General features: G+C 44.6%; 1 protein-coding gene across 1 annotated transcript in view; it reads left to right on the plus strand.

The window, feature by feature from the left end:
- Positions 1-3,083: 3,083 nt before the first annotated feature.
- The window catches only part of GNA12 (G protein subunit alpha 12), a 41,623-nt gene continuing 30,852 nt past the window's right edge, over positions 3,084-13,854 (plus strand). Inside the window, exon 1 of the mRNA XM_068908462.1 lies at positions 3,084-3,621. Coding sequence (XP_068764563.1) covers positions 3,301-3,621 — 321 coding nt within the window. The 5' untranslated portion in view covers positions 3,084-3,300. The remainder of the gene's footprint in view (positions 3,622-13,854) is intronic.

Consider the following 13,854-nt stretch of genomic DNA (forward strand, 5'->3'; position numbering starts at 1 on the left):
ATATCAGCCCAAAGAAGCGAGGAAAGAAGACAGATGAATTTGGAATCTTGAAATGTGGAACTGAGCAGATAGGAAGAAAATGGAGAATGGGAAGGTGTTGAGGCTGCATTCAAGCCTTTCTACACCTCTTGCTGATGCTCACAGAAAAACATCTGCAGAAACATCACAGACATCTTCACGTGCATTTGGGACGTTCCACCCACTCCCTCAGCAGAGCAACAGAACTGCTGAGGGACGTGCCCTCCCCGCTGCAGCTCCACAACAGTAAACAAATTATTTTTTGTCCCGTTTTTAGAACAGCTTCTGAATGATTAGATAAGCAACAAGGGTGCTGTGGGAGAATGAGGGAGGGGTGGCCCTTTTTGATAGTTAGATGTGAGCTACTGAAAGCTGTTTTCATGGATGAATGCACAAAGAACTAAGGATGTCTGGCAACTGATTTGTCTGCTGAGTTTATTGTATACTATAATTTCACTCCCACTTACAGATGAAGCAGGCCTATCATGGGAGCTGGTCTTCATAGTTGTTTGAACTCTGCCAAAAATCCTTAGAACCCCAGAAGCCTGAAGAGGTCCTTGAGTGGAGCCCAGACAAAGCTAGTGAAGCAGGAGTAACTGAGCTAATCAGAAAATACCAGTCTGGGCACTTCACAGTTATATAGGGCCTGATTTTCAGGCCACTTAGCATCTGTGGATTCCAGCGGGAGTCCTGAGTGCTCAGCTGTTCTGAAAATCAGGCCTACGGAGTATGCGGGGTTTAGGGGTTGATCTGTCTCCATCCTACTGCTCTGAGTGGCCTCTTGTGGGGCAATGAGGACATCCAGTGGGTGAACTTGTGAATTACCGCAGTATTTCATAAGTGGAAAGAGCTGCTGCCGAGTCTGAAAACTACAATCAAAGAGTAAGATCATGGGAGAGAAAATAGCTTTCTCAAAAAAGGTTCTGTGGTACAGTGAATGGCTTCCTTTGTGCCGCAGCACCTTGTGCTGTTCTCCTCCTGACTCTGCAATACTCAAAGGTGTTTTGAAGTCACTCCTCTTACTAAGGAGAAAAAATTTGGCCTAGGGGGAGAGCGTTGACAACAACATCTTGTTTGAGTAATAGTCACACTGGATACTTACTTCCCTGGGGGGTTTTGTTTAATTTTTTTGGCTAAATCTGTGAACTCTGTGATCTTTTGTGGTAACTTAAGGCCCTAACAAGCCTAACTCTATGAAATACCAGTCATTTTAGTAGTTTACCTCAGTGCTCTGTGCATTTGCGTCAGCTGGCCCAGAACACGCTAGCATATGTTTGCCCCAATATTTGGGGGTGGGTACAGGCCTGGGGCAGAATTAACTAATTGAAGCTTAAACTAGACTGGATGGTTATGACATAAGTTGCTGGAAGCAGAGACAAAAGAAGAGATACAGAAGGGATCATATCATGCTGTAGAAGTAAGGACGTGTGTCTGTTATTTATGATTTCATTTTGTAGCCAGAAGGTGTAAGATCCCAGCTGCTGCTAGGTGATCACATAGCAGTTGCTTTCAAAAATGTTTTTTCCTCCTTTACCTAACCAGGAGACTAAGGAGATTTTCTTTCAAATGTGTACTGCAGTACTTTAATCCCTCCCTCATCGTCAGCCCTGCACTAGATTGCTTCAATATGCTTTACATGGAGTTGCACCTGACGTCAACCAAGAAAATAAACTTCATGCAGAAATCAACCATGTGTTGTAGTACTTTTCAGTAGAGGACGTAGCTCCAATGCTCTCTGTCGGCAGCTGCTACTTACTGCTCTCCAGGTAGCCTTTAAAAGGCTGGCTGTAACCTTTAAAGGCCTAAAAGCTCGAGAACAATTTCCTGGGACAGCTGTTAGCTAGTCAGCGCTCTTGGTTAGCGCTGTACCCTGCGGCAAGGCCCGAGCTCGGTCCCCCGGCTGTGGAAGAGGGGATTCGCGGCGGGGCCTCCTCCGCTGGGCCGCTTCTGCTCCGCGGCCTCTGCAGCCATGCCGGGCTGCCCAGCCACCACGCGGCAGCGCTTGTCGCAGGCGGACCCGAGAGGCGCTCGCGTTCATAGAGAGGCTGAGGTTTTCAGTCTCAGGTACGGTTTGCTCCAGGTTTCTTGGGGTTTGCTATTTTTGTGTGGATGTCTGTTAGGTGGACAGTGACCCTAGCCAGGCCCTCCAGGGTGTTTAAACTGCAAAGGGAGGGAATAGGCGAAATCTTTATGTGACTTTGCAAATTGGCTTAATTTACAGACGCTACCAATACGTAAATGTCGTGACCTTACGCAGCTGTCCCATGCTATCGGTACAGATACACTTCTGCCACCTTACTACTATTAATGCACCTTGACCTCTGAAACGCTGAGGTCTGAACAACACTCCTGTTACTTTGATCTTCACCAGTACGTTGTTATCACGTATCCCTCCCCCCTCCCCGTTAACATGATTTGCTCGGGAAGTGAAAAACGTCCGTTACGCGCACGCAGCTGCCGCTCCGCGTCACCGAGCCCCCGCCAGGGCTTGGGGACAAACGCGGCGCCGGCAGCGCCCAACGGCCGCCAACGGCCCCGGCACGCGGCCTGACGTCACGCCCCGCCCCTCACAGGCGAGCTCGCCCTCCGCCTCCTGCCGGCTCACCCCGCCCGGGGCCCGGCCCGCTCTCCTCTGATTGGCGCTCCCGCAGTTTTCCCCGCCTCCTCCCGGCAGCTCCCCCCCCCCCTTTCCCCGCCTTCACGCTGTCCCCCAGGCCTTGCCTTGCCTTAAGCCCTGTCTCCTGCTTGCTCCCGCCCCCCACTGCGGCTTGTCCAATTGGGAGCGGGAGTTCGTTGACCGACACCTCCTTCGCCCAATGGAGCGCGGAGCCCGCGGAGAGGAGGGGGGGAGCCGGGGAGGGCACCTCCCTCAGCAGGCGGCGGCGCGCCCTGACTGAGGGGACGGGGGCTGCGCCGTCCCCGCCGCGCCTCGGCCGGACCGGAGGCGGCCGCCGGCTGAGCCCGGCTCGGGGGCAGCTCGGCGCCCCTTCGCCCCGCCGAGAGGAGAGGAGCGTGGGCGGCGGGCCGGGCCTGCGGGCCGCGCCCCCCTATCCCCCCGCCGCCGCCCCTCCCCCGGCCGGCCGGCCTGCGCGGCCGCACCCCGCCCCGCTCCGCCGAGCGGGGAGAGGGGAATGGGCGGGCCCGGCCCTTAGCCCCCGGCCGCGGCTGCTCCTCCTCCTCCTCCGCCCGGGTCCCAGCGTCTCGGTGGCCTCCGCCCGATGCTGGCGGAGCTGGCTGGGGTCTCGGCGGCGTTGTGAGCGCTCCTGCCGTGCCGCGGCCGCCATGTCCGGCGTGGTGCGCACCCTGAGCCGCTGCCTGCTGCCGGCCGAGGCCGCCGGCCGCGGCGGGGACCAGCCGCGGCGGGAGGGCAAGGAGCGGAGCCGCGACGCGGAGCGGGAGGCGCGGCGGCGGAGCCGGGAGATCGACGCGATGCTGGCCCGGGAGAGGCGGGCCGTGCGGCGCCTCGTCAAGATCCTGCTGCTGGGCGCCGGCGAGAGCGGCAAGTCCACTTTCCTCAAGCAGATGCGGATCATCCACGGCCGCGAGTTCGACCAGAAGGCGCTGCTGGAGTTTCGAGCCACCATCTACGAGAACATCCTCAAGGTGAGGGCCGGGCCGCAGCCGAGGCCGCTGACAGGCACCTCGCACCGCTTCGGGAGCCGCGGCCGCCTGGGCGGGCCGGGAGCGCGGCCGGGCTGCGGCTCCGCGGGGTCGCTGGGCCGCGCCCTGGCGTTGGGGAGGGGGCGGCGGAGGCGCAGGTGCCGCGGGGAGGGGGGGGAGGGGGAGACGGGCGGCTTCTTTCCACCCCCCGCGGTCTTGGAGGGGGCGGGGGAGGGGGGCACCAAGCCCCGGAGCGTGTCTGGGTTGTCCGTGAGAAGGGCTGGAGGAAGAGGTCGAAAGGAAACTTCCCTGCGAGAGGGATTGAGAAAAGCTTTGTGGAAGCCCGGAGGAAAGAGGATATAGGTGTGGCCTGCGCTCTGGAAAAAACAGTATGAGAGCATCCTCTAACTCAAGGCTGGAGAAACTTCAACATTAGAAGGAGTTTCCATGCCTCTGCAAAGTGCCCTGAGTCTGGGTACCTCGAGATGGGACGAGAAGGAGGTTCCCCCTATGTATGTATTGTAGCAGCAAATAGCTATTACTTGGTAAACCTTTACAAATAAAGGAGCCGAGATTGTTAGGGTTGTGTAGCGTGGGATGTTATGAAGCTTTGAGGCGGAAAGAACTTTACTCGGGTACCTTTGAGGAAAAGTTTTGCTCAGCACTTGTGCAAGCACTGTGGTACTGGCTGTGTTGTATTTCTTTAGTGACTAGAGAATAGAAAGGCTGCTGATAGAGCCTCAGTCTACAGGCAGTTGAGGAGAATCAGCCTTAACAAATACAGTTTCTTGCTGGGCAGCACGTTTTGATGCCCAGTGCAGTTAGAAGTGATCGTATTTCAGAAAATCCCTGAAGATGGAGAGAGACATTTTTAATGAGCTCTTTATGCATCTTCGTAATCTCTCTCTGAAAGAGCTACTACAGGCAGTTTTTTCCCCATCTATATTTTTCTGTAGGACTGTATCTACTCGTATACAGACATGGTTTTGTGAGACCATGTGAGGTTTAACAGAAAATGAAAGGAAAGTGTGCAAGTCAAGGATAATGAGTTATTTCCGAATTTTCAGATTTGTTTTGAATAGAAGCTTTATGCGCTTAATAAGTGCACACAAAAATAATTCTTGTTTTTTGAGACATCCATCATTCCATCAAAACCTTTCCCTTCTGTTAAAAGGGAATAGGAAGATAGACTAGTTTTTTTTTTTTCCATGTTTAGTCCATTTTCAGGAACACTGCAAAAGATGAAATAATACCACTAAAATGAGTGAAAGGAAAGGGGTGGTGGCTGCAGGTTCCGTAAGGGGTGGACCTGAAGTCCTCTGAAGCAGGAAAAAAGTTGAAAACGTAGTGTATTAGGTGCCCATTAACTGCAAGAATGTTGAAGCTCAGAAGCTTCTCTCTCATTAAAGAGATTCTTCAGCAAGAAGACTATTACAGGCTTTATCTAAACACCTAGAAATAAGGAGTCTTATCTTAGAAGTCTTAATGTGTATTTTGGTACTGCCATTATGCATTTGGTACCACTACAGATTTAAGGTCGTAGCAGAGGACTTTAAGGAAGTGATTTGTGACAACAGAAAAACTTGGCGAGACTTCTTGATGTGAGTTGTATAAGTAATTTTGCTGTGGTAAAATATAATAGTTTACATATGCAGAAGGTATAGAGCTTTCAGCAGTAGAATTTAGTGCGCTTTGGAAAGGAAAGCGAGTATCTGCCTTACCACCTTGTAGCAGGGCGGACCGAGGTATGCACTTGAAGCACTTGTCTGCTGGATGACTTTAGGCAAATTCGCAGAGCTTAGACTAGAATTCAGGTCTTCAAGATAGCAGCCTGGAGTTCTGGTTTCGAGACCACTAATTACAACATTTCTCGGACTGTGGTCAGCTGAACACCCTTTTCAAGCATCCTAGTCATCAAACTTACATTTGATTGGCTATTTTTAAAGGGAGTCATGGCCTTGCAGATCAATATTTGGGAGCTGTTATGTTAGGCTCTCCTTCTAGGTATGTGGACAGCATCTGCCAGGCTTTTCCGTTTTTTTTATTGATCTCGGATGATGGGGATGGACACTTGCCCATAAGCACGCAATTTACTCTTTACCCATAGGTTTTGGGGAGTGGCTTAGGGTTGGTCGCTATGGAAGGAGTATGCAGAAGGGGAGAGCAAACAAAGGAAACGGAATGAGTTTTCTGGTGAGAAGGAGGTCTAAGACTGGAGTGTGGGGAGAAGGCAGAACATGTTGTTTGCCTTTTGCCCATCTGAAAGAAATGTAACAACACCTCAGAATTCTGCCCTATCATCAGGGAGAAATCAAATAAGGTCCTGAAAAACACTGATGTTGCTAGTGCATTTAGTTTACGGTAGTCATATGGCATAACACTTTCCTAGTGTTAAAATTTTTTCTGTAGAAGACCATTAATTTTGCTTCTTTGACAACATAAATTGACAATTGAGTCTGGCCTTTCTTTCTATAATATATTTGGAATATAGGTTGTTTTCATTTTGGCAGAAAGTTCAGGCTGAAGTAACCACCCATTAATGTTAAATGGAACAGAGAACACTGTTCCATGTATTTAACCATATATTTAACTTACAAGAAAGGGAAGAAGATGAACTCTTATACTACAGTATTTGACCAACATCAAATAAAAATGGTCATATACAATAGCATATAAGTCTACTTGATCTTATGAAGTACAGCCACCAGCAGCCTTAGCCCCTTTTTCCATATAGTTCTCAGCATTGTCAAATAATGGTTTTGTTAAGCCTCTGCAACACTGAGATCTGAGTTAGAAATGCAGTGTAAATCTCTGGGATTAAATGGTCAATTTTCGTTTTCCAACCATGACTAAATTTCTCTCTGAATGGGAGAGGATTACTATTCTCTCAGTAGTACTTGGTATTTCTAAAGTGCTTGTTGCAATAGTATGTGGGCAGGCTATACAGCTTATGGAAGCCAAATAAACTGGTTCAGAGAAGAGAACCTGAAACCTTTTTGGAAATAATGATGCTATGTATGAATCGATCTTAGTGTCAGCTTTTGCTTTCTCTTGAGTTTACGGCTTCATACTTTTCTGATATCTTATTAATGTTGAATTCTTTCCTTGCCCTTTTCTCTCAATTTCTCATCTCCCACTTTGGGAAACCCTGGTTAAAAACAAAATGCTGAAACTAAGTAAATCTGTGATCCAGAAATTTACTTTTCCGTTTAGTACAGGTGATGGTTCAGGGCCTTGCTAGCTTTTTCTGGCATTTGTGGAGCAGTCTTCAAATACGTTAGTTTTGCTTTGGTTTAAGGTAAATAGTGATCGGTTAACTAGGGTTTTGCTTCTTAATCAAGGCTAAGTTTCAAAGTAACTTTTTGGAACTTTTGATGGTTGAAGTGAAAAGCAGTAGTGTTAATGCTCTGGTATGAGTACACAGGCTTCATGGCTTTAGCACACCCACCTGGAAATGGAAAGCAGATAGGACAGGGCTAGCTGCTGCGGTCCGATTTGATGATGGCTCTCGGTTATACGGAGAAACAGGGAAAACTCTTTTGTACCTAAAGTTTTAAATCTAAGAAATGGCTAATATTATTACATAAGCATGTTGATACCTCCTAACAGTAACTGAAGGAGTAGTCTTTTGATACCATCCAAAACCGATGGGGAGGGGCTGCTGCTGTACTTGCTTCCTTTGATAACGGTTCAAGAGCTTAGGGACTTGATGAATCACAACTCTGATGTTCCTTTTCTAAATGGTTTTGCTTGTTTGAAGTATGAGAATATCATGCTGCTTGGAGGGGGGGAAAGGGGAAAAAAAAAAAAAAAAACCTGGTTCAGCTGCATAGGAAAACAAAGCAATCTACGAGCATCAGAGTGGTACCTGCACCAGCATGTTTGAGAGATCTCAATCTGAAGAGAGGAGGACAAAATCAGCTTTGAAAAGCCTGGAGAATAATCTGTTGAGGTTTTTTTGGTAGTGTTAGTGTCCGTGTTGAAATTAATAAGTCCAGCTCAAGGTTTCAATACGTCTGTGTTTTCTTGTTGTCTGTGGCCTGAATCATGGTGACTGACTGCAGGATTGAAAAGCCTGGAATTAAAGAGGAAAGGACTATGCAGTTTGTGTGTAGCTTCATTTGTGGGCTCTGAATTTAAAAAAAACAGAAACAAAACCACACATTCAAAAACCTTAAGATCTTTGAACATGCAAACTCCCTGAGGATATATCAATAGGATGGTTGAGTGTAATTGCAATACACCTGGGCATACCTGAAAGCATTTCTCTTGATGGCTGGGGTATGACTAGCCTGTGCTGAAGTCCCTTTTAAGAAGAACTTTGGACTTCTGTACCCAATACTGAAACCTGGACTGCTGCCATTTCGGTGCTGCTGGTAGTCTGTATACCTTGAATGTGTATCGCGTTTACTCTGTCTGACTGCAACATAGATGTACCTTGTGTAATTGGAGGGGAGGGGGGAAAAAAAACTCACTTGCAACCTGTGAGCTTCGATCTGGAGAAGAGAGACTCAGCAGTTGGAAAAGAGCATCACTGTATTGGGTTGCAAGCTACACTTAAATGACCACATTACTTAGGCAATCCTTTATAATGCAAACACGTTTCTTCTAATAGCTTTAAAATGTAGAGGGAATGTGTCTTTCCATGATGTGAATTTTAGCTACTGTTTAAATTGACTCCACATTTCCTTGGGTTTGCATGCAGATGAATTCAGTAACCCATTAGGAGCTGATGATAATGACAGTCAATTTGTTACTACATCGCTGGCATATGGCTATACTCGAGTAGTTTGTCACAGGACAATATCACCCTTTTCCACTGTGACAGCTGCTTTTAAAAGGAATGACAAGGAACTGCAGCTAATTAGGAGCTTTTTCCTATTAAATTTAATGTTTAAGTACAAAGGCTCTGTGAGAGAACTAGTATTTAAATCTGGTTATCTTCACTCTGTGCTTTTTTTAATACGAAAACTATTGTTCACAAAATCATTTATAAACAAAAAAGCTTTGAATCTTGTTGATCTTTTCTCTTCCAGGTTCATGTAATCAATGGAACTTAGTAATTTCCATTTGGTATATTGCGTGTCTTAAATCTAAATTGTCAGCTGTGGTAGTCTGTGCACATTTGGCAGTCTCTTGATTTGGGCTAGAAGAGAGCAATCTATCTTCATCATGGTGGACAGTGGAAGAGGAGTAATGGTCAATAGTGAGTGATAAATATTCATTCTTTTTCCGAAATAGAGCTTGCAGTGCTCTTGTGATGTAGTCGCTAGTCCTGCAGAACATGAGTTAGTCCCTGGAGACTGTAGACATACTTTGATGTTTTCCAGACAAAACTTTAGTCACTGGAGTGACTAAATTTGGGAGGTTGCTGTATATTCAACCAATTGAATATACATATATATTTTTTATATATATATTTATTTATAATTAATTTGGGAGCAGTATTGGCAAGGAAATCTTCTAATTGTGTGGCTAGGAATGCTTACAAGAAAACTTTGCAGCAAAGGTAAATGTTTTATTATTTTTAAAAAGTAGGATCAATACAAATTAGAAAAAGAAGAAAAGCTGGGGGAAGGAGTAATATGCTATGGATTTTCCAAATGAGTTTCCTTCACTTGCATGTTTGTTTTTTCAACTTGGGAGTGAAGAACTTATCTTCTAGAACTGAAGACCCCTCTGTTATGGATGAAAGGAAGATGCTTTCTAAGCATGTCTGCTTGGTGCTGGGACAGTCTACTAGGAGAGCAACGTGGCATCATCATTCAAAACCTGATGAATATATGGGAACTGCAAATGCTGCTTCAGCGTTGCTGAGAGCACAAAATAATTGAGCTAGACATTAGTGGAATAATTCTAGGAAGTGGAAAACCTACTAATGTAGTTCTGAAATCATTCACTTGGGACTGTCTTTAAGGACTGCACCAGTCATCTCCTGCAAGTTTGGTTGTCTCCCTACCTTGTGCCTTGCTACGAGTAAAGCTTGCAGTGAGATTATTTTTCTTCTCCTGCGTTTATCATCATCTTGCTGGATTTAGCCAAAGACAAGGACTCTTTTCAGAGTTCCCAGACTAGCAGACATCTCTGCTGCTACCAATTCAGAGATTCAGTGGCTAAACCAAATGTTTCTTAATGTTTGTGTTCCTGTGGACTAAGTAAATTACACTTTTCCTTTGTTCACGTTTTTTGTTTGTATGTTGGGCTGGAAGGTAAGTCATCTTTACTGTTTACTCTGCTCTCATCTGGGTGGTAGTGGAATATGTGAATGGTGAAAATATATGCACACCTGTTGAGCCTTTTTGTTGGCCAACTGCGACTGATCCCACCCTTATCCTTGTGACTGTCTCACTTTACAGAGAACCAATATAGGTGTAGGAAACTCGTTTTTCCCTAAGTGACTAGGTTTTTGGTGGCCATGTGGTCACTGGATTGACACATGGGCTCAGACAAATGACAAAACCGTCTAACGGGAGAGGGTGGAACCAGGAACGATGCCGCTTTTGGTGGTACCTAGCTGTTAGACTGACCGCTCTGTAGTGTGAGGCCTCATCCTTAATGGCGCTGTGTTCTTTGCTGCTACCTGATTATAACATTTGAAGCAGGTGGATCAAGTAAAGACACTCTTAATGCTTTTATGACAGTAAAAATGTAATTGTCTTCCTGTTAACTTTATTAGTAGTGATCACCACCTTCCCAGGGTTCCAGGTTAAATTTGAAGGAGTGCATACTATTTTATTTACAAACTCTAATAACTTCATCTGTAAAACTTGTATTTTAAAATGCCTTTTTTAGAATGTTAAGAGACATATTCTAAAAATACACATAGGTTACATTTTATCATGTTTATTTGCCAGTAAGCATTGCTGCTGAAGGGGCCAGTCCCATCCGTCTATGGCTGTGTGACTCTGCTTCCCCTCTTGTATTGGCAGCGGTGATCTTGAAGCTGTAGGAGTTTCTTTTGGTGCAGAGAGACTTGCCAGTCCAGCTGGAACTTCATGGTCATATAATTGCACGACTTAATACTGTTCCACTGCATGTGTATTAGATGTATTAGAAATGTCTTCCCAAGGTGGGAGCACCCTTGATTTATGTTGGTCTCTGAATTATGGCCTCCCCCCCACCCCGCAGACTTTGATATCTTGTCAAAAATACTGAGGAATAACACGCAGTAGGAAATGCATTTAAATCTCCCTGTGGAGTGCAGTGTTAGTGGTGTTTTACAGCCACAGTGAATGACAGTATTGCCTGTTAGCTCTGATTTGGAGTCCCCTGATCCACTATTAAGCAATGAGTTTTTTCTCAGTGCTTTCTCTTGTAGTAACTGCATGCATAAGTGATATGGATGGCGGACGACTAGGGCTTTGGTATGAGTTTGAACAATGTGTTTAATAGCAACAGCAAACCATTTCATATGTAACATCTATTCTGTCTCTGATTGCATGCAAAGTAGTTTTTCCTTAAAATGATTTTGAGAAGGTTCAGCGTAGGAGACTGTTCTACTTGATTTAGGTAGTTCTGCAAGTTATCCCTAGACGCTTTACTAGAGTAATCAAATCTTTTGCCTACTTGATTGTCAGTTTGTGCATGGAAGAACCTACGCTCACTTGCATGCTCGTGTCCCCCCAAACCTACTGTTTCTGTTGTCTATTTGCTGCTTAGCTGTGTTATTTTCACCCAGCCTTTGAGTTAAACCGTCTGGCAAAGGGTGTGGGATTTTTAGGATTATCTTTAGGATTATGAAACCTTCAACTGTTGAGTATGTGAATGATCTAAAATATGAATGCTGTGTTTTGTGTAATAGTAACTATTGAGGTAAGATTTTCTATTACCAAACTGTTCTTTAAATACTGTAGTCGAACGCTGCTTTTCGTGAATTGGCACTCATTGCTGGCTCTAAGTGAAATTAGACAGTGGTCACCTTTCTAACTCACACAAAATCAACTTTGTTGAAATGCAGACATTTAAATGAAACAATCATTGCCACTAGAATTATTATTTAAAAAATGCAAAACAAACTTGACTTTTTTCCAAAGCTGGAACATTCTCAAAAGCAGAGGAGACGAAACATATTTTAGTGGGTCCTAGAAATAAAAATTTGTGCACGTGCCCATAAGACCTTCATACTGCTAGTGAGCAGCAAGTACTCTTACTGTGTAACAGCTGTGCTGCGTCAGGCAAGGGATGTAGCGTTTTCCTGTGACATGGGGAAAGCGTAGGAGCGCAGCAATGTGATACTTTCCTTTGGTATACTCTTCTGGTTATTGGCAGCCTTTGGTTTCGGAAACTTCTTCAGCTAGAGGTTATATCTGGAATGTAATTTAATAAGTCTTTTTGGACCTTTCTTCCATGAATTTATCTTAATTGCTTTTTGAGGCTGTTTATACTTTTGGCCAACATCCTATGTAAATGAGTTTGTCTCATTGTAGGGTGTGTAGAGGAGGGGAAAAAAGCTCCTTTTAGCGGTCTGCTCAACTGTGTTGCCGTTCTACTAATACTTGTGTAGTGAGAGGAGATAAAAGGAATATTTTTTTTCTCTTCAGCTTCTCTATGCAATTTATAATTTCTGTGGATCTTCGATACGTTGCTCCTTAGTTGTCTTTCCAAGCTGTGACGTTCTTGCTCTATTTAAAGCCTGTTTGTATAGAAGATAACTTCATTAGCTGGATCATGTGTGTCACCCTTTGTTACTCCTATTCTAGTTGTACTCTATCTCCATTCAGGTTATTTGCGTGCCAGGGATTTATATGGTGACATGAATATGTTTAAAAACTATTAGGAAGAGAATAGAACAGAGAACCTCCTGTTTTCTTCTCTAACTGATGCTGATCTTCCAGAATGCTGCTCTTTTACCATTTTCTAATACTTGACAATATCCTTATCTATCAAATTTAAATTTTTCCACCTGTGCTTACTCTGCACGCTGTTTTGACTGCAGCACAAAACATGTAGGTCAATTGAATTGGTCAGAAATTTATTTCGTATCAAAAATTCTTCCTTCATTTTTTTCCTGTGTTCTAAATTTGAAAATAGTAATTGGCAGCATTCAGTCTTCTGGATGAAAACGTGAAGTGAATCAGTAATTTCTTCAGAAGTAGAAAATCAGGGAAAAAAATGGCATAACAGTGTTGGGAATGTTTACAGTGAAATGAGCACTAATGGAAGTGGTCCAGCGTTACCTTCCCTGTTAGAATGTGGGAGGGAGGGTTGTCTGTCCGCTAGGGCTTGATATTTCTTTTATTTGTACCTGTGATGTCAGAGTCTAAATTTAGTTTGATATATTTTATCATTGAATATATTATTCTATTTATTCTACAATAAAGGGAAATGCTGGGAATTTTAACTAAAATTAATCTTCTAAATGCAATCTTTACTTCTAGGCATCAACAGCACATACAAACTTATAAGCAGTTTTGCCTACTGTCTGACTGTCTCCCATGACAGTCGTTATTTTTCACTCTCTAAATCCCTTAAATACCTTTGTCTCCCTAAAAGGGTGTCATTTGGTAGGCCATTACCGAAAGCCCAGCAGTGCGGTGGTAATTATCAATGGTTGTGTCTGAGCTTCCTTCGCTTCAACTGCTGTGTGTATAGAAGCCGTTACTCTTCAGGAGACTTTGGGGGGGGGGGGGAGGTGAGGAAGGGTGTGTTTTAGTGTTAATAAACTTATGCTTCCTGGGATGCTAGCTGTAATAAATTCTGTGCATTTGGTAAGTCTTATTTTTAGACTCAAGTCAGTTGATTTAGTGTATTTTTGGCTTCTTCAGAAGGGAATGCCAAGCAGGAGTCTTAAAAGCATGGATCTTTTGCTTCAGCAAAAGTGTGGCTTTTAGTTAAACCCTCCCGTTTTCCCTCCTTCGTGCTAAGCTTTTCCACAGTCAGAAGGAACAGCTTGAACACCTCAGTTATTGCCTTTATTTTTGAGGCTGATTGGAGCTGTGGCTTGATTCACTTTTGGAAGTATTGGGAAGCAGTAAAAAGCAAGTGGAAAATGTTCATACCCACTCTTTCAGAATATAATCTTGAATCTTTGTGTTCGTAAACATATTCTCTACTTCCGTATGGACTTACTTCAAGATGATATGGAATTTGAGGAAAAATGACCCTTGGGGTACCTGGCCGTTGCTGAATTTTACATCCAGTTTAAAAGTACTAGTTATCTGTGTTTGGCCTTGTAAGATGAAAAGTTACAGATTTTCCCTTTGTTTCCTATGGGAGAAATCTGCAAGTGTTTTGAAC

The sequence above is a fragment of the Struthio camelus genome, chromosome 15 (genome assembly GCF_040807025.1).
Source record: "Struthio camelus isolate bStrCam1 chromosome 15, bStrCam1.hap1, whole genome shotgun sequence".
NCBI lineage: Eukaryota > Metazoa > Chordata > Aves > Struthioniformes > Struthionidae > Struthio > Struthio camelus.